The 19,895-nt window shown below is 39.8% G+C and overlaps 2 protein-coding genes across 4 annotated transcripts in view; one reads left to right on the top strand and one right to left on the bottom strand.

Annotated features, from left to right (window-relative positions):
• Window positions 1-16,026, bottom strand: part of LOC116841428 — a 34,799-nt gene extending 18,773 nt beyond the window's left edge. Inside the window, exons 1-9 of the mRNA XM_032809323.1 lie at window positions 15,707-16,026; window positions 11,252-11,490; window positions 10,072-10,315; window positions 9,200-9,396; window positions 6,712-6,913; window positions 6,099-6,258; window positions 5,699-5,947; window positions 3,673-3,888; window positions 1,436-1,538 (exon numbers count right to left, since the gene is read on the bottom strand). Of these exons, the coding sequence (XP_032665214.1) occupies window positions 1,436-1,538; window positions 3,673-3,888; window positions 5,699-5,947; window positions 6,099-6,258; window positions 6,712-6,913; window positions 9,200-9,396; window positions 10,072-10,315; window positions 11,252-11,459 (1,579 nt within the window). The 5' untranslated portion in view covers window positions 11,460-11,490; window positions 15,707-16,026. The remainder of the gene's footprint in view (window positions 1-1,435; window positions 1,539-3,672; window positions 3,889-5,698; window positions 5,948-6,098; window positions 6,259-6,711; window positions 6,914-9,199; window positions 9,397-10,071; window positions 10,316-11,251; window positions 11,491-15,706) is intronic.
• LOC116841398 (glutamate-gated chloride channel) overlaps window positions 1-19,895 on the top strand; it is a 98,928-nt gene that overhangs the window by 19,713 nt on the left and 59,320 nt on the right. Inside the window, exon 1 of one of the 3 annotated variants that reach the window (XM_032809269.1) lies at window positions 19,517-19,619. The exons of 1 other annotated variant lie outside the window; for it this stretch is intronic. The gene's annotated coding sequence lies outside the window, so the exon portion shown is untranslated. Of the gene's footprint in view, window positions 1-19,516; window positions 19,620-19,777; window positions 19,823-19,895 lie in introns of those variants that run through there. One more of the 3 variants, XM_032809272.1, reaches the window with a different exon arrangement.

Genomic DNA, 19,895 nt, shown 5'->3' with positions numbered 1-19,895 from the left:
GGGGGGGGGGGGGGGGAGAGAACGAGAGAGGAACCACGCGTGTGCCTAAATAACGGCAATTTATGTCTCTTGTATACGCGGTTGCCACTTTACGTTGCAAATTATTCATTTTCTCTGCTGTAACAACCATTTTATCTAATGTATTAGCGACATTGCGCGCCAATGTTAAATATTTAATCTAATATATATGGGCCGACGTGCACCGTGCACTGCTATTTTAAAATTCTCGTAGTCGGTAATATTGCCGAGCATAAAATACGTAAAAGGCAATATATATGTACGTGTATATATGTATGTATGTATGTATGTATGTATGTATGTATGTATGTATGTATGTATATATATATATACACATATATATATATATACACATATATACATACATATATATATATATATATATATATATAGATATATATACGTATACAAGGTATAAACTTTAATAGTATATTTTATGAGCTGAAATAAGAAAAATTATGTAAAGAAATATTATGTAAACATAGGTCCCGAAACATTTTATTAAAAAAGTTATAGCAAAAATATGAAATGTAAGGAATAATTTTTCACCTCAGTTTACATTTAAATGTGTCGTCCGCGCCCATGTTAATACAAGTTTGGCATAAATGTAATATTGAATTTATTATCCTGGAAATTCCGTGTCTATTTTGCATAATCTCTGCAGTTGTGTCGCTAATTCTTTGTATCAGTTTATCTCTTAATGTGTCTCGTATTCGATAAACTTTATTTTTCATTTTTTCCCACAGATAGAAGTCTAACGCTGAAAGATCTGGTGATCTTGGAGTTCAATCATACATTTCATATTTTTACTGTAACTTTTTAATAAAACGTTTTGGGACCTATGTTTATATAACATTTTTTCTTATTTCAGCTCATAGAACATACTATTAAAATTTGTACAGAAAAATCTAGTATATATATACATCCTGTATATATATTTTTCTCCGTTTAATAAATAATACAAAATTTATAAGTGTTAATATTTAGGAAAATCAGTTCGAATTGCGTACGTATATTGTATGTATATATTATGTACGCGATATGTACAGAGCTCGCAACACACGGCGGCTCAGGTGCACCTTTAGGTGCCTTTTTGTTGCTCAAATGCGGCCGCGCATTTTCGCTCTCGCGTAAAAATTCTTATAAAATATCTCTCTCTCTCTCTCTATGTCCCTCCCTCCTTCTCTCTTTCTGTCCCCTCTCGGGCGTAGATTAAAATTGTAAGAATCGCGGTCGGTCGATGGCGTCTTCCCCACCCAGAGTTGGGTTCCTTCGGCTCGGACGGCTCGTAAACTAGCAGCCTCGTGTTTTGCAGGGACATTCGTCAGTATCCGCAATTTTCGTAAAAGCGTCACGGCCGCGCACCAATTGACGGCGAATCTCGCGAAACACACGTCATGTTGGATATGATTCTATATATCGATGATCTTCAATCGTAGCGGCGCCTTCAGCGTATTTATGAATTTGCTTGTGTACGTCATCGGTTCATGATGCCATTCTAGCCGGAAATTCCGCACGACCTAGATAAAATAAATGAATTTTTACATTCCTTCTTGTTCGCAGCGCACGCGTGTGCGATGCGCGTGTGTTAGTGGCTTTTCCGCGCAAGAGCTATTCCAAAAAACAGATTTAATCGAAACGTGCGATCCCTGAAACTCGTAATTCTCGCTAGTAAATCGACAAATTGAGATGTCCTTTTTCATTTGCGCATCCGCAAAAATGTAATCTCATCCTCAGCAGAATCCTCTTACAAATGGCTCCAATTCTTGTAAAAGCAACAAGAAGATATTTTAAGTGCAATATTCTTGAAGTTGGAGGAATTTTCGTTTTTTAATCTAAAGTGCAAGTCTCGTTCTCAATAGAAGTTTCTTTTAGTAAGAAGGATCAAGTAAACGTTTCTTCAACTTGATTCGAAAGGAAAAAAAAGTTAAAATATCTCATAGATTTCCGATTAATAGTCTACTTCGTTAGAAAAGAAGTACACTCTTAGCAAAAGTTCTCGCTTAGAATTCTTAAATCGCAGGAAACATCACCTTGCAACTTGAGAGTTCCTTGTTTTAGAGATGTTAGAATATTTTTCTTTTGTTTCTAGAAAGAATCTCCTCTTGAGGCCAATACACAAGAGGGTTTCGCTAAGGATGCGATTATATATTATATATAATTTCTTTTTAGTTCTTCATTGAACCTGAAAAATGATAGTTCATTTCGCGAGGCGCGATAAAGATTTTGGCGCTAATGCAGACGTAGTCAGATAGTTGAATACGTACGAAAGATATATACGAAGACAAATGCCCGCAGATATTAACCGGAACGAAAAGTGGTCATCTCCGTTTAATCTTCATTAAACTGTCGAGGCGAGTTACGGAATCGCATGTTCTTCGATTTTTCTTTTTTTTTTGCGAGGAGAGTAACGGCGCCGACAAGAGTTAGTGAGAATATTTAGTCCTTCGGGAATTCATACTTGAGTGCGCAGATCGTTATTTTGTCGTCATGCACAGTCATGCATGATCGTTCTAAGGGAAGTACATTATGCGAGCACACAGTTCGTTTCTGTTATTATCTTAGCACGCGATATACTTTCATTTAAACCTCTCAGCTTATTAAACATCGTCGCTTAGCATGCATGAATAAAATATCAGGCGCGAGGTGTAGGAGGGATGGGAGAGGAGGAAGAAAATCGTAGAATCTTCCGTGTGCGAGACGTACGAGCGGATTGAGAGCAAACCAGCGAAAATCGGTTTTCCGCGCTACATCCATTTAAGTACGTTTATATTCGCATCGGAGATACCCCCGTGCGGACATGTACATATGTGAATGTGTGTGCGTGGGAATCCGCGGACAAGTGGAACGCGATAAAATTAACGGAATATATTCGTTATCCGCAATAACTCCCGTTTCATTTCCCGATGAATTTTCAAATGCTGTAACAGGAAAAAATCAAGTGTCTGGTACGAAAGATAAATGAAGAGTGGCAAAAAATAAAAAAATATTAAAAATAAAAAAGAAGAAATTCTAAGAAAATAAGAAAGAAGTTAAATAAATCAGGAAAATGACTTTGCAAATGTGTTAACACATGGAGAGAATATTGTAGTTTCTTTTTTTTCCATTTAAATTCTTTTCAAATTTACTATGTTTCTAGTAATGCAGAAATAGACTATCACTAAGATCTTTTTGATCTCACCAAAAAACAAAGTAAATTTTATTAGAAACATGGCAAATTTAATAGCACATTTTCCTTCTTGAGACATAAATATTATATATAAAATGAAAAGATGATAGTCAATTACTGCAGAATGTCAATCTATTGACGGCAAAAAATTGTTATGGTAATTTACACGAAGAATTCTCTCCATGCATGCGGGAGCGACGGATTCGCTGACTGTTTGGCGATTGGACTTTGCGTAAAACCTCGTCTAATCAGTTAAAGTACTCAAGTGTACCACTCGACTCTCTTGCCCGAACTTGTACCGTACGGATTCCAATTTGCTCGGGTCGCTAGAAATCGCGAAGATTAAGCGACTCCCGATGGCGTTGTCAATCCCCTGATCAAAGACGCGTTATCTCGAACGGGATCTGCGTTATCGTAATTCGATGGAGCGGATCCCGCGAGCGATCAGGCAGTGCGCGGATAAACAGGAGGGAAAGTTTACGAACCGTCATAAGCAACGTCTCGAGCTCCATCTCGGCGAATCTTCGGCCGATGCAGGTGCGAGGGCCGAATCCGAAAGGCATGTACGAGAAGGGATGCGCGGCCTTGGCTGATGGGAACTCCGTGTTGCCCCGCAACCATCTCTCGGGAATGAACTCCTGCGGTCGCGGGTAGTACGCCGGATCCAACGCGGCCACTGAGTGACAAGCTATGACGTCAACCTGACGACAGCAGGCGGGGAGATCATTTAAAATGCGTTCGTTTTATCTCGCGCCCGTAACTCTATCTGGGACGGTGTCACTGATTTTTTTCTCGCCAAGTTATTATGTAATTACTGATTAAAATCCCAATTACTCATTAGCTAATTAATGTTCGTCGAGCGCATCGATAAGAATGTATACACGCGAACATGGAAAATTAATTAGTTCGTCGATGTTAAAGTACACATACCAGTGCCTGAACACATGTCTAACTCCGGACATTCTTGTTGCTTTGGACTTTAAATAAAAATATTTAGTTTTTCAATATAGTTTTTCAATATAGAATATATGCAGGTAACTTTATTGTTTTCATGTAATAATACAGGCAAGCAAATTGTGTGCATTATCAAAATCGAAAATCCCTCTCAACTCTGGGGGCTGATTTTTCAATAGTACTTTGGACTTGAATTTTTGAACTTTATTCTAACAATGTACTTGATGTGTTCGAACAGAGATTTAAATTTAAATTTAAGTTTATACTGATAAGTAAACCTATCCAAAAGTTACACTCCGATTTCTTTCTAATTTGACACAAATGTAGAAGTACAAAAAATATTTAGGTCATATTTTTTCATTTTGGTCCACTTTGAGTTTCACGGGCAGTTTATAGCTTTTTAATATTCTCACTCCTATCATCAACAAGTGCAACAAAAATTTCATAAGAAATAAAATTGAATAATTTTTATTTTGATAATTAAGAATATAAAGTCAAATGTATAAAATTATTTGTATAAATAATAAAAAGTTTAAACAAAACATGTAAAAAGTTGAAAAAAATTATTTATACAAATAATTTCTCGGTTTGGCCGAGATTCAAACCAATTTTGACTAATTTAACACAGATTTAAAATATTTTGGTTGGAATCTCGGCTAAAGAAATTTAGAATAGTTTGTGTCTCAGCTATGCCGATTTTGTTAAAATTATTTAATTATATCTTGTATTCAATTTTATTTTTTATGCATTTTTGTTGTATTTGATAATAGGAATGAAAACATTAAAAAGCTATAAACTGCCTGTAAAACTCAAAGTGGACCAAAATGAAAAAATATAACCAAAATATTTTTTGTACTTGTACATTTGTGCCAAATTAGAAAAAAAGTGTACCTTTTGGATAGATTTACTTGTGAGAGAAAAAAATGGATGATCTAATTAAAATTATAGTTACTTTTGGCCTCAATTATATTTTTTAGTTGTTCTAACACGAAAATGGTAGTGGTAATATACATATAAGATTATCATCACTAACACTGAAGTGGAATTTAATAAAAAGATAATTTTCTTGACTATATAAATATAATTATTTCTCTATGTGATTATATAGTTGAAAAAAGAAAATATCAAACATTTTTTTTCAGTAGTATTAAGAAGGCCTGAAGAATCCACTGATTTGGTAGATTTCTCGACTGATATTCACTAAACGGAAAAAATAACATGGTTAGCTCACACACACATCTAGTTATGCTAACTAGATCCAATATTGTGTCTGGTTAACACAACCAGATTTATATGTGGGCTAACCAGTTTTTTCCGTATATTTTCTACTTAGTTCAGTGAGTACTTACAAGTGTTGAATCCTTTTTTCATTAACACAAGACATCCTACATACATATACCAAATATATACACTGTTAAACCTGATGTGTTAAATTTTACCACATGATTAGGCACGTGTCCAGACATCGGTATTTCTGCTTTAAACCGAGAATATCTTGGTCGTTACAATTTGCAAGGAGGGTCGGAAGGAAGAGAAAAAACGACAAATCGTACGTACCCCTTTTGGTATATGATATCCTGCCAGGATAGCATCCGTTTGTAGAGTTCTGAGCGAGCCGATGGCGATGTGGAATACACGGAGGGATTCCTTGATGCAGGCCTTAGAGTATTTCGTCTGTTCGAGGATGTCGGGCGTGACGGGTGACGATTTGTCCGGCAAGAAAGACCGCACTTCTTCCCGTAGTATCTCCTGTTTCTCCGGATTATTCGCGATGTTATACAGCAAGGCGCCGGCCGTATTACCGGTCTGCAATAACGACGGTTATCGATTCGCCGCGTGACGGCGAGAAGAATAATTTCGTCCGCGGTACACACACACACACACACACACACACACACACGCACGCACACACGCACACATACACACGATCGAACTAAAACCAGAATCTCGCACTCACCGTATCGATACCGGCGGTGAACATATCGGCCGCCATTACGCGAGCTGTTCTCTCATCGATGCGCAGCAGTTTCTCCAGTATACTGCGATCGCCTTCGTTCGTGTCGGATGTTTGCTTGTTAAACTTCTCCTTGGCACGGTTGATATGCTTAATGACTATTCTGAAAGAGACGACAAACAAAAGTCGAAAATCGAGATCTCGCGTGCGCCGCGAAACAAGCAAATCGCCGGCGACGACGCGGCACGAGCGGCATTTGTTCTCTTTGCACGCACTTGTGTATTTCGTAATAACGCGCGCGGAATAAATTATGCGGCGTGATACGCAGGGAGGCAGCGTACGATCGATTAATGAAAAAAGCTATTTCTCCTCTCCTCGTTCCCTCTCTTTTCTTTCCTCGCCTCCCATGCGAGAAGCAATCGGCGCGGGATCAGCGGCGATCCATTATTCGAGTGTTGAGCTGCTCGTAACTGCTGCACGACGCGAGAATACTCGTTACCGGGAGATATATCAGGCATTACTGTAATGACGACAGCGAGTAGTAAGTTCTCGCGTGCGTTCACGAGACTTGGCCGTAATACGCTGACGTATAACTAGTGTAAGTTTCAATATTTACCCATTAAGCGTATCCAGCGTGCGGAAGAACTTCCTGAGATTCCGCGTATTGTATAGCTTCCACAGGGACGGCTGAATCTCCAAGCGGTACATGAGGTCGAACATAGTGTGCACGCTATTAATCACTATTTGCGCCTCCGAGTCCGTGGGAAGATCAAGCTTTAAGCATCCCAGTCGGCAGTCCAATGCGATCGCGCATATCGCTATTAATTGCATAACGGCAGATTATCGGTTGACGTTCTCGGTTCGGGCTCAGCGTTGACGCGCAATGACGAATTAACATAACGTAACGGCTGTGCTCTCGTTTGTCGTTTGCTTGAATGAACTGGAGATGATGGATCCGCGATTTCCCTTCGAATAGTATACGCGTCAAATCCAGAGACAGTGCGTTACACAACACGCCGTATTTTGCCGCGGCTACTCCCTTAAAATGAGCTAGTAAAAATGTTTCTGATTGAATCGATAAAACGAGCACTTCACCGATAATTATCGTTGTCATACTTTGTCTGCTGCACTGCCTCTCTGCGCAGACTAATTGTTCGGAAAACGCCAAAGTGCTAATTGATTAGTTAATTTATTGATTGTATACAGTATATGCATATACTTTGTCCGCTGCGTTGTTTGTCTACGCAGATTAATTGTTTGGAAATGTTATTGATGTTAGATAATTACTAGATCTATTATTAAACCTTATTGATTATAATTAAGTAACATGTGATAGGTTGCTATGTAACCTATTATTAAACCTACTAATTACCTAACGTCAGTAACATTCATTATAAACAATTAATCTGCGCAGCAAACAATGCAGCGGACAAAGTGTACGCTGTAGGTGGTGCTTTTTAATTCTTCAATCCGGTTTTTTAAACATGGTGTGCTGAAACATTTTCAATTTCAGATTCGTAATCAACGGAAAAATAGCTATCACAATCGCCTTTCGCATGTCATTTAACATGAAAAATATTTAAAAATGTCGTACAGTGTAATCAGCGAGTATTCATCGATTTTCGATGGAAACACTCCCACTTTATTGCTTCATTTTATATTTCACTGATTTTGGCCAGTGGAGGGAAAATTTCACTGGAAAATCCGTACGCTGCAAATTCGTTATACGCTGTATCCAATCCAACTTTCCGCGTTTGTGGCGATGGAATTACCGGCCTCGTTCGATTTGTGTGCACTGACACTGTCTGTGTTTGCAAACTGCATCAATGATAGAAACAGTCGGTACTATCAATCGATTCTTTCAGCGAGATCTTGCTGATTGTAGCGTTATATTTACAATTGAACCATCAGTTATAAGTATAGCATTTTAATGAAAGACACACAAGAATGATTGTACTTTAGAGAATATTGTCGCGATTGCGGCTCACATCGATATTATATTGCCTAGTCCATTTTCGAAAACAACATTGAAACATCGCACATGGGACGGAAATTTTCAAAATTGCGACTGATGCAATAAAAAAGATTGAATGTATTCTCTAAATTATACATAAACTAAATTTTCATGTTGTGATTTGAAATAATATAAACATTTTGCATTTGTACAGAAACGTGAAAGTGCATGAATTACTACATTTCTCGTGCTTTTTATATAATTCTATTTTGTTGCTGAATATTTCAAATTAAAGAAGAACACAATGCGAAAAAAGGCTATTGCTATCGAAAATATTATTGTAGAGCTTGTAAGATATACGATTAAAATTTGTTTATCTTAATAAGCAATAATTTAAACAATATCTCCTTGAATTCTCCGTTTGAGTCAAATTTTCACATTTAAATCAACGTACAGTTTTTGGAATCTGTTAGAACCACTTGAATTGGAATAATTTCAAGAGAATACACATTGTAGATTAGTTATTATGCGATAATTTTGCTGTAAGATGCTATACGTTCCCAGAGTAACCAAATAATTTGCTACTCGTCTGGTAACAGATGCTATACGTTCCCAGAGTAACCAAATAATTTGCTACTCGTCTGGTAACAGATGCTATACGTTCCCAGAGTAACCAAATAATTTGCTACTCGTCTGGTAACAGATGCTATACGTTCCCAGAGTAACCAAATAATTTGCTACTCGTCTGGTAACAACACGGGCATAAATAAGTGTAATAATGTTGAAATGCTATACTTGTGACTGACAGTTTAATTACAAGTATAGCATTGTAGTCAGTAATATCTCGCTGAAAGAATTAGTTGATAGTAGCTACTGTTCCCATTATTAATGCACCTCTCGAATACGGACAGTGTGTCACTGCACTGAAATTTTACTTTCACTGGTAAAAATCAATGAGAAATAAAACGGAGCAATAAAATGGGAAAGCGTTTTAATAATTATAACTACTACTAATAATGATATTTTATTAAGATAGGGAAAATCAATGGATACTCACTGATCATCGGTGAAACAGTCCTGTTATTGATTCAATCGAAAACATTTTTATTGGCTCACTTTAAGGGAGTAGCGCTCGCGCGCGTTTACTCACACTCGAGGCTCCATTTTGACAGCTCGTTGCAGAAGTCATCGGGCAACTCCAGGGTGTCAGGATCCCGTAACGTTCGCATTATCTCCATAAAATCGCTGGTCACTCCGTTAATCTGCACGACGTGCGCCCTGACCGTTCGCGGTTGCATCATGTATTGGTTGACTTTCGTGCGGAAGTCTTGCCATGATTTTCCCTGACTGAAAGCGGAAGGTGCGCGCTGATGCATCATCTTCCCTTCGCTCAGAAGAAGATGGTGCATCGTGCGTAATTTACGTAGGCCTGGTATTTGGCCTACGTAGTTCTCTGTAAACTCGTCGGACTATCGACCGTATAGGACATAGACAGGAGGTACTAACGAGAGGGAGTGAGAGAGAGAGAGGAGTGGTAGAGAGGGAGGGGGAGGGGTGAGAGAGAATGACGTCGAGGAACAGGGTCGGTGGGTTGCTTTGTCAGCTGGTGTTCCCGTATTTTGATGAATTTTCGGGATATCGACGACGTTCGTGCTTCACTGTATATCGCTCGTATCGCCAGCCGCGACACACCGAAAACATCTATATTTATTTGCGTTAATCCACAGCCTGTCGTAACAGCCGCGTTTTAATCTAACAGTTCGGCGCTGCGTGACTCTATTCGGTATTAGCCGCAACGGACATGGCGATTTCGGTTTGGTCGAAAAATTCTACACTGACGTTCGGTAGGTTGAATTATAGAGCACGTGCTCCTTGCATTCTAATGTTTTCAATATCATGGTAATAGACTGGGAATATGAGGGAACAGAAGAATCCGGGAGGTAGTATTCCGTGTACGCGTGCTGATAAAGAATGGAGAAACTTTCTTCCATTAATTATGTTTCTCGAAGACGCATTACTGACCCTGTCGCGAGACCGACTTGATCGCCATAGAATTCTGGCCTGCTCATGCGATAGTGATGCAAGCTCTCCATGGCTAATCGCATCGGCCAGGTGCCTTCCAGTCGGAACATCATTTGGCCTAATTCCGGAGTAAATAAAAAAACACACGGCCGTCGACCTGGCAAACCTTCCAGCTTGACAATATCGCCGTATTCTTCGCGCAACATCCGCAGCTGTGCATCTAGGTTTTCCGTATAGTATTTACCTGCAGATTTTATTAAATGCGTTAATTAAACATAACAACGGTCAAGGTTCTATGCGTGTGTGCAAATCGAGCGGCAATTATATGTGTATATATATACATGCATATATATAATATTGAATTGATTTACAAGCGCGGATTTACGAACAAAATTGAGAAATGTATTTTATTCTTGTTGAAAAGGATTTTAGTCAATAATATATGCGCCATTCTGTTCGACAAATTTTTGTCATTTTCCGCGAAATTTCATAATTCCCCTCTCGCAAAACTCTAGTGCTCCTTCGCGGAAGAAACGTTCTAAATGTTTTTTCACGTCTTCTATATATATATAAAAAAGCGAAGTTTATACCATCAAGAGAGTTCTGTAATAAACAAAACAGATGATAAGGAGAGGGGGCAATATGTTAAATATGGTGGATAAAACAAAATATCTCAGCCAAACTCTAACAGTTTTTACGAAAATAAAGAAGAATAATGCACTACAAAAGCTCATTACTGCCTTATATTTTCAAAACACAACAAAGACAATTTCTCTAAACACTATCACTTACATCATAAAATATGCTCTAAAATGTCGAAGTATAGACATAAATGGCCAAAACTGTATGGTATTATTTTTCTAATGTCAACAAGCGGATGCCAACTGACAAAAATTATAGCACGAACTTATGGATCAACTCGTGGTTTCGTTGCGAGATCACTATGCCTGAAGCTACGATTTGATTCTAACAGATAATCTCACGGTGAAACCGCTGTGCTACAAAGGGTTAAGCTAGTAATACAGAACACGCGAGATCGAGCACGGCTGAATAATTCCATCGTGATATAATTATACGACGTTCGATTCCCGCGCATCCATAAATTTAAATCTGGACTCGAGCACACGACCGATAACAATAAAAGTTTCAGTGTCTCTCACGTTGTCTGCGAGGTTCTTACCTATGTACGGCAGAAATTTAAAAACGTTGCCGACCATAAACGACTTCTTCGGCCCGGGAATATCCTCGTAAGGTCGCGTGGATTCACCGTCCGCGTTCTTGATCTCGCAGCGTTCGATCGCGGGCGCGATCGACCTGGCGCGACGTTGCATTTCCGATAGTAAGCGCGAGCCATTGATCTTGCGAGCGATTAAGCCGGCACGCATCATGTTTTATCGAGGCACTCTTGACTTTGTCCTCCTGTAAGAGTAACAACGAGTAATGTCGCCACTCATTTCGGGCAAATTCGACGTGTAAGCTGGTACGCTTTATGGCGACGAGTACGCCAGGCAACGTCACTTAGCGGATATACGACTCGGAATATTAGCTTAGGGTAATGGAAAAATACTTCGCGAGAGAGCGTGGAAATTTAAGACGCGAATAAAGCTGCCGATATCGAGCCGTCGCGCCGCCGATATACGGGTCGCTGTGCTGAAAAATGAAGACCGATTGAAATTTTAATTTCGAGTAAGAGAGATTAAAGTACTTCGCGGCCGGAGTAATTACTACTCCCCCCATTCCTCCTTCTCCTCCCTCCCCCCCGACCTCAGGCACACGGAGCCGACGGAGCGAAATGTTAAAGACGAGCGAGCACGCGCGCGCGGTATATTTACAGCGGTTGTCGTCCTGGTGCCCGGCCCTAACGTTCAATTCGGACGTCGTACAGGTTGTAAAGCACGATAGAGGGATTTTCCAGGAAATATCGAGTTATGGTCCCGGAGAGACCGGGCGCTGGACCGAAACACGCGAGGCGCCTCTGTATATCGACACACGTCAGCCCGCGTTATAGCGCGACCCACACGACGAAGGAGGGAGGAACGCTCCGTTTTTCTCCCCCGCGTTTCGATCCCGACATTTCCCGCTTTAGTTTAACCCTCAGACGTCGGAAATACTTTCAATCCGCAGAGTGACGAAAATAGGTCATACTTCACCCCCGTGGCCGCCCCTTGGCACGACAGGTTTGTTATTACAAGTTCCAAATACGGGAAACGCCTGATGAAGCAACTTCCGCCGTGTAACTTTTGCCGGCCGGATCTTTTCTCTTTCTCTCTCTCTCTCTCTCTCTCTCTCTCTCTGCATCCACTTTCCTTCCCGCCCCCTCTCTCTTACGTTCTCTTTTACTTTCTTTCTCTCTCTATCTATACCATCAGTCTATCTATCTTCCTCTACCTTTGTCTTTTTCTTCGTTGTATCGGAGAAAAGTGACGCAGATTTAAAAAGGCTGGGAGGTACGAAGCGCCCTTAATAAGTTGCGGTGGCCGAACCAGTCAGTGTCTCTCCAGGAACTAAGATGCGCAGCGAGTTTTCTTTTTGTCAGTACTTTATCGGTAATTATATTTCGTTGTACACGTGCAACGTGTAACTTAATACGCGGCACACACTTCGCCGGGATGAGCCGAGAAAGGTACAAAAAAGACTTCGTATCTCGGGTTACGTCGAATTCGCCGGCAAGCAACACAATGTTCACCCTGATCGTTCCCTCATCATGACATCGTTTTATCCAAGTAACATATCACTATTATACACACAATATGGTCACAATTATATAAACACGATTCGTATTATTACAAGTCTTCGTAATAGAATAAAAACAAAGAGCTTATAGAAGCACAAGAAAGTGGTAGTGCAAAAAAATTTAATATTAATATGTACTGAAAGTAGAAACGTTTCGGTCCTGTGTGCAACTTTCTTCAATAGTGTATCTATGTGGCCAAAACGATTGCATTTCCAACTGTCAAAGCTATCAAAATGGATTGATGTGACTTGTTACTACACTATGGAGACATTCCTCAGTGCTCAAAGGTTTGGTAATCCCAATTGGAAAAATATCAAAAAGTGTAATAATTAATCGTAACAACATCAACGTTGAGGTAAAAATAGATAAAAATGTATACCTTCAACCGTCGACAAATTTAGGCAGTCAGTATCGCGTTGGTTACATTAAACTTCTTTGAAAATGTCACATAAAGACATAGATCACAATCTATGCGATGCACTTGAATATGATAACTAACGTTTAAATATTGTGTGTCAATATAAATCAAACACTGAAATCAAACGATCATAGAATGTATTATATTCAAAATAAATAAATAGCTGTCGTCTAAGAGATCAAAAGTCACTCTGCAGATTTAAACCATTAATTTATTTGTTAATATATAACATCTCAGAAATTAGTCTCTTTTTGTAATTTGGTCCTCAATCCAAAATTTCGCATCCTTTCAATCAAAAAGTGTGTGCTCATAATCGATGCAATGATTTTGAAACACCGATAACTCCTTATTTGGGTCAAGAACAAGTTTTTTATGCTCTTTGATGCGGGTTATCAACTTGCAGCGCGTCTATCCAATATAAGAGGCTCAACAGTTGTTACAATTGAATTTATATATGATATTCAATATCATTTTTGTTAAGAATGTCTTTATGTGTCTTAACAATGATGTTCAGTTTTTTGACAATGATTCTATAACGACGTGAATAATAACAATTTTTTTCATTTTATGAATATATATATATATATATTTTTTTTTCTTTAAGTCTGGCGTTATTATACTGATAATTCTCGATTTCTACGAAGAAAAATGCATAAAAAAATATAAATATAAATCGATACCCGAGCGGTCGCGAAACCCTTAAAAAGTTATATTCTCCTTTCGACAATCTATATATTTGTGTATCTTAAAAATTAAAGATCTTGACAGTACAATTCTATGTTAAAATTCCACGAGTGTCCACGTGGAAAGAGCACATAGATATAATTTTTGCAGATATATGCTTTTTGTTTATATATGAGAGCCACGTTTTTAGACAACTTTTTTCACAGTTACGATCATTTCGCTGGGCACCTAAACACGATATATATCGATGTATTCGATGTTAAGTTCGATCTTGGTAATAATAATGAAATTTCAACAAGTATAATAATGAAATAATGATAATAATGACATTTCAATAATTTCAATAATAATGAAATTTCAATAATTGAAATAAGAAATTTCAGTTCGCCGGTATGATATCAACGCAGCGCTCGTATCTCACGTATGATTCCTTTGCTATTTTCGAAAAAAAAATTACCTCTCCGCGTTTTATGAGTTATTTCAGTCCCTACTTCGGAAGGAGATACTATTGGGGTGAGGTACGTCGAAATTGCACGTCGTATATCGAATGTCAAATAGCTACACATGCCGCGTGAGATATCTTCGGAACGATCTTGTTATTATCTCCTTATCTCCTCATAATAATAGGATTTCTTCTCACTATTAGACAGAACTATTTTAACAAGAAAGAAAGAGAGAGAGAGAGAGAGAGAGAGGGAGAAAGGAGAAGAAGGGGCAAGCCGATAAATACGATGTTATTGTGATAAAGCGCTATGATAAAGCAACGATAAATGTATAAGCAATATGCCTTGCATGGCCCGATCTACAATAGATGGAGTAAGGAGTAGGAATAAGATGAAATGGAAATAATTTCTTCCGCTTACTCCCTTACTCCAGCTCTTACTAATTAATTCAGGCTTACTTCGTGTGATGTAGACGGGCAAACTTTTATTGGAGTAAGGGAGTAAGCGAAATAAATTATTTCCATTTCGTCTTATTTCTACTCCTACTTCTTACTCCATCTATTCGGGCCTAAAAGTCGAGGAACAGCAATTATTTCAATTTATCGTGACCTATCGAATGCGCTGCGCGCTTGTCATTTCCGTATAATATTCGATGTATGTCGCGAGTAATTTGATGAGAGAATTTTTACGGGATAATAATACCATCGTGATAATAATACGACCGTCGGTCACGTCAAACGGACGACTCAATTATTGCAGCGATATTCTGTCAAAGCGAATACATTTGCGAATAAATGAATGCCCGTATATGTCTCCCGGATATGATTCCATAAAAGCTCCTGTGGGTTGACATGCGCGGAATTGAACCTAATACGCGTGCATTGTACGTGGTGCATACAGCGAACAGAATTGACCTTAGATCTCGCTCCCGCGTCTTATATGTTCTCATCGCTCTCTGAAAGAAGCATACCTCTTAATATCTCAAGCAATTCCGATGCGTATGCGCTATGCATTTCATATTTCACAATTGTTGCGTACGTGTGAGAGAGCGATTCGCCCACTTCAGCAGTAAGCTGTCTGGCACTCGCCCACTAAATCACTCTTTCAGCTTTTTCAATCGTCTTACACGTCTTCCTTTATCCTCTCTTTATTTTCTACGATATCAAACGTACGATCGATCGAAATTATGCAGAGAATCGATTATGAAGAGACGATGTAGCATTTATTGTTTGCATCGCGGTTGATAACCGATTGTAACAGCAGTATTGACAGCAAGTGCTGTACGTTGTGTATTATTTGCGCTCTCGCATAACAAATACGTACGTCAAATTGACACAAAGCGCACGGCTGACTTACCGTAAAAGGTGCGTTCGCGTGCCGATCGTCGTACGAGCGCGTCCTTTTGACACTCACGTATCTTCGTTCCGTAGGTTTCCGGGCTCTTCCTGTCGATGCTGCCTCGTCTTTCTTGTCTTCCTCGTCGACGACTCGTTCCTCATGCACTGACTTGTCGCCGCGAGATCGGTCTCGCTTTTGAGTCGCAGCTTGTGCTCAAGTGCGTATCGAAGCAAGAACGAGGATATGTCCTCACATTTTCAAATGTGTAAACAAGTTCGAGTTTATAATATTATCGCTTGTGCACTATCACATCTTACGAATAGATAAAGCTCTCGAGATAAAGCGACACGCGTCATGTTACAATGCTCATTACAAAGACGATGAGTCGCGAATGTCACCAAACCGCACTCGGTACATTCGCACTCAGACCGGAGATTAGTCCGAATAGTGTACTCGACGAACTCAGGGTCTTTTCTGCTGCTTGCTGTACGAGGAAAATGCGACACTCATTCAATCAGCACTCGCAGAGGCATAACAAGCCGTGACTGCCGAAGTGTAGGTATACCGCTTTTCGTAATCGGACAATTAATGGTTCATTGATAATACCGTCCAATTGGCTTCTAAAGAGCGCAAACGTTGACTAAGAGCGAAAACATGTCGAGCGCATGAGATTTAAACCGTGGGTTTCCGCGGGAGCATACTGTTCGATTAGTTATTTATCGTAATTGGCCGATTTCCGCAACAGGCTACAGGGGAGGCCGGGTCAAGACGGCCCAGGGGTCATATTAGCCGCACGTTTGACTCGTGTATTTATTGTGAAAGTGATAGTGGAAAAGGGATCGCGGAATGTTCCTCTTAGGACTCGGGTACTAGTTCTATGTCCTAAAAAGAATATTTCGTGATCCCCTTGCCATTGTTGCTGTCACAATAAATACACAAACAAAACATATAGCCAGGATGACCCTTGAGCCGACTTGAGCCGGCTTTCTCCTATTGCGAGAAAAAAGGTAGAAACGTTGATAAAATATTAATTAGAGACGCGTTAAAAATGCAAAACAGGGGCAAGCCAAACAGATATACGGATATAAATGATGGAAATATTGAGCAATTCATGTCTATTTTCGTGTGATATTTGTAGCTTGTTATTACGATGGCATTTTTTAAGAAGAGAGAAATATTGCGAGATGAACGTTGGCGTGTCTGTACTTTTCCGAGAGGTTATCGCGTGCATTTATATGAAATGCGCATTAGACCTTCAATCTCGGGCAGCGTGAGCTCGCAATTCGTAGTTAGCACGCGACGCGGAATAAAATGACTCTGACACTTTGATAATGTAGACGCTACTATACAAGTTTTCGCCCGAGAAAAGGATAATCTAAGGGCCGCGCGATATAAATTCCCACCAGACACGCGTCCCACCTTGAATCCCATCAGAAATCGCGTGCTAAAAATCTGGGACATTTCTCTCGCGTTTATTTCTGTGCAATTCTTTCTTTATACAGTAATTTTATTTATGTGCTCGCGAACCTTCATTTTCTTTTAAATTTTCCTTTCTCAAGAGGTCCGATGTTAATTATTTTCACGTCGCATTTCATTTCGCAGAGTCATTGTTATTTAGTCTTTCGCGCTAACGCTTGACGTTACAGTTCCAATTACAAACGCGTACGTTTACTTTATACTCTACACGATGCACGTAGAATCGTGTGTTGAGAGTTTACGCAACGCTTTATATTTAAGCGACTTTTCACTGCAAACATTGAAAATCATAGACTCTGGGAAATATAACAGATGGACTCTCACGATAAATTATATTACGATACGAGACAGTCGGTGATGGAAACTTTACATCTCGTTTAATTACATCGATGAAGCAAATATACTGTGTTGAATTAACAACAAAACTGCATTTACATCATATGGTACTGCAAACTCTCTGCTATATTCATATAGCGAGAAATTTACGAAGAGTCTCATTCAGACTTTGGTATCACATTGCAACGTTGTTTGAAACTAATCTTGATAATTTCTTCCGTATTTCTATCTTATCATACCGTGTGATAAATATACGAGTGCTAAATATAAGCCAATCATAACGGATGTGACTTGTGAGTCGAGTAATATAGTTGCTGTCAAAGTTGCATGCACTTGTCTGTTCGGGATGTATTAAGGCGCGCGCGTGTATACATACACACAAACACATGAGACGGCTGACGTGCTGTACAATCAATTTTTGTCGATCTATTCGTCGACGTAATCGACAATCGTGTGTATCTCGCACGTAGTTGCGATGGATAATTCGTGAAAAAACAGTCCCAAGGGACGTACACACACGTTAGGTACGACCGGGCTGATTGTAAGCGCGTGAATTCGCTCGTATGGTTCCTCATTACTGATCTTCACGCCTCCTGTTAGCTGGAGCGTGAGGACCGGAGGCGAGCGAACACCCGGTACATATATCGATACCTCGAAGCGGCTGAGACTCAAATTTGTCCGGTCAACGGCGAGCCGGACGATATCGCTTAGTGCGGTGGCAATCGCACTAAGAATCGGTACTGTTAAAATAGCGAGACTGAGTATGCCTTTGGTATCGACGTTGTACCTTCGATATCAGATCGAAGTTTATCGAGAAGAGCGGAATGAGAAGTACAGCGCGGCGGCGTTCGAGCCACGGAAAAGGAAATTATTAATTCGTTACGGACGGATAATGTCGCCACAGAGACGGCGTACCTTACTATTCGTTTTCATTAACAAGTTGATGCACTGCTTTCCATGCCGCACTGATTTCCATCAATTATTGCCAGGCTGGAGCAAAGTTCGAATAATCAGAGTAAATTACGGTAAATAAATATACAAATCACGACAGACATATTTGTTAGCTCTTTTAATTGGCTATTTATTGGCCATTAGATATTCAAGTCGTTATATGGGATTGGTCTCACATCTTATACGTCTTATACGTCTTATACGTCTTATACATCTTATACGTAAGTCAATGAGACGCGGTAGGTAGTACCGATTGCCGGTTAACCCGACGGCGACTAACGTGTCAATGGGTTCCTGCAGGTGAACCTCATTCATAAATGTTTAAGTATTGCGAGCAGTCCCGTTCATGAACTCGAGGATCAACGGGAATCAGCTCTCTCGCGTTTATTTCTGTGCAATTCTTTATTTGTAATTAACTTATAATTATAGTTACTTTATAATTGATATAATTTTATTTATATGCTCGCGAATCTCCAGTTTCTTTTAAATTTTCCTTTCTCAAAGAGATCCGACGTTAATTACTTTCACGTCAGTGTTTCATTCTGCAGAGACATTGTTATTTAGTACCTTTCGCACCAACTTCGCTTGACATTACGGTTCCAATTACAAATACATACGTTTACTTCATAATACACGATGCACGTAGAATCACGAGTGTCGAGAGTTTACACAACGCTTTATATTTAAGCGACTTTTCACTGCAAACATTGAAAATCGTAGGTAACTCTAGGCAATGTACCAGATGGACTTTCACGATAAATTATATCACGATAGTCGGTGATGGGAACTTTACATCTTGTTTAATTACATCAATGAAGCAAATATACTGTGTGAAATTAACAACTGCATTTATACAACGTACAGTAATACAAACTTTCTGTTTATACAACGAGAGATTTACGAAAAGTTTCATTCAGACTTTCGTATTACCACCTTAGAATATCGTGCACGGGGATGCTGGATGCTGAAATGAAGAACAGCCGGCGGTGTCGAGATCGTCGTCGTGGCTGCCCACAGCGGCAGCGCCAGCACTAGCACCAGCACCAGCACCAGCGACGGCGGCAACGCCATCAGCTGCATCGTCGCCATGTCATCATCATCATCGTCAACAGCAGCAACAGTAACGGCTTGAGCAACAGGAACATCAGCAGCACAGCGCAGATAGACTGTAAGACGAAAGATGTACAGAAAATTTGGCGACGGACCAGGCAAGGGACAAAGTTACGTCATGTTGCTCAGCAACGGCATAATTTGAAGCTTCTGCGCCGGTCTGAGGCAGAGATCAATAGCGCGCGCTAGCAAGCCGGTAGTAGGTAGTAGGATGCGTGTAGCTTTCTCCACAGTGGCAGTCCAGGAAGCGAGCCTGGCGAGGTAGGACGCACGTTTACGAGTCGAGGGAGGGAGAGAGAGAGAGAGAGAGAGAGAGAGAGAGAGAGAGAGAGAG

The sequence above is a fragment of the Odontomachus brunneus genome, unplaced genomic scaffold (assembly GCF_010583005.1).
Source record: "Odontomachus brunneus isolate Ranch 3 - 2012 unplaced genomic scaffold, Obru_v1 Obru_scaffold_015, whole genome shotgun sequence".
In the NCBI taxonomy this organism is placed as follows: Eukaryota; Metazoa; Arthropoda; class Insecta; order Hymenoptera; family Formicidae; genus Odontomachus; species Odontomachus brunneus.
This window is presented reverse-complemented; position numbering and strand designations above follow the sequence as displayed.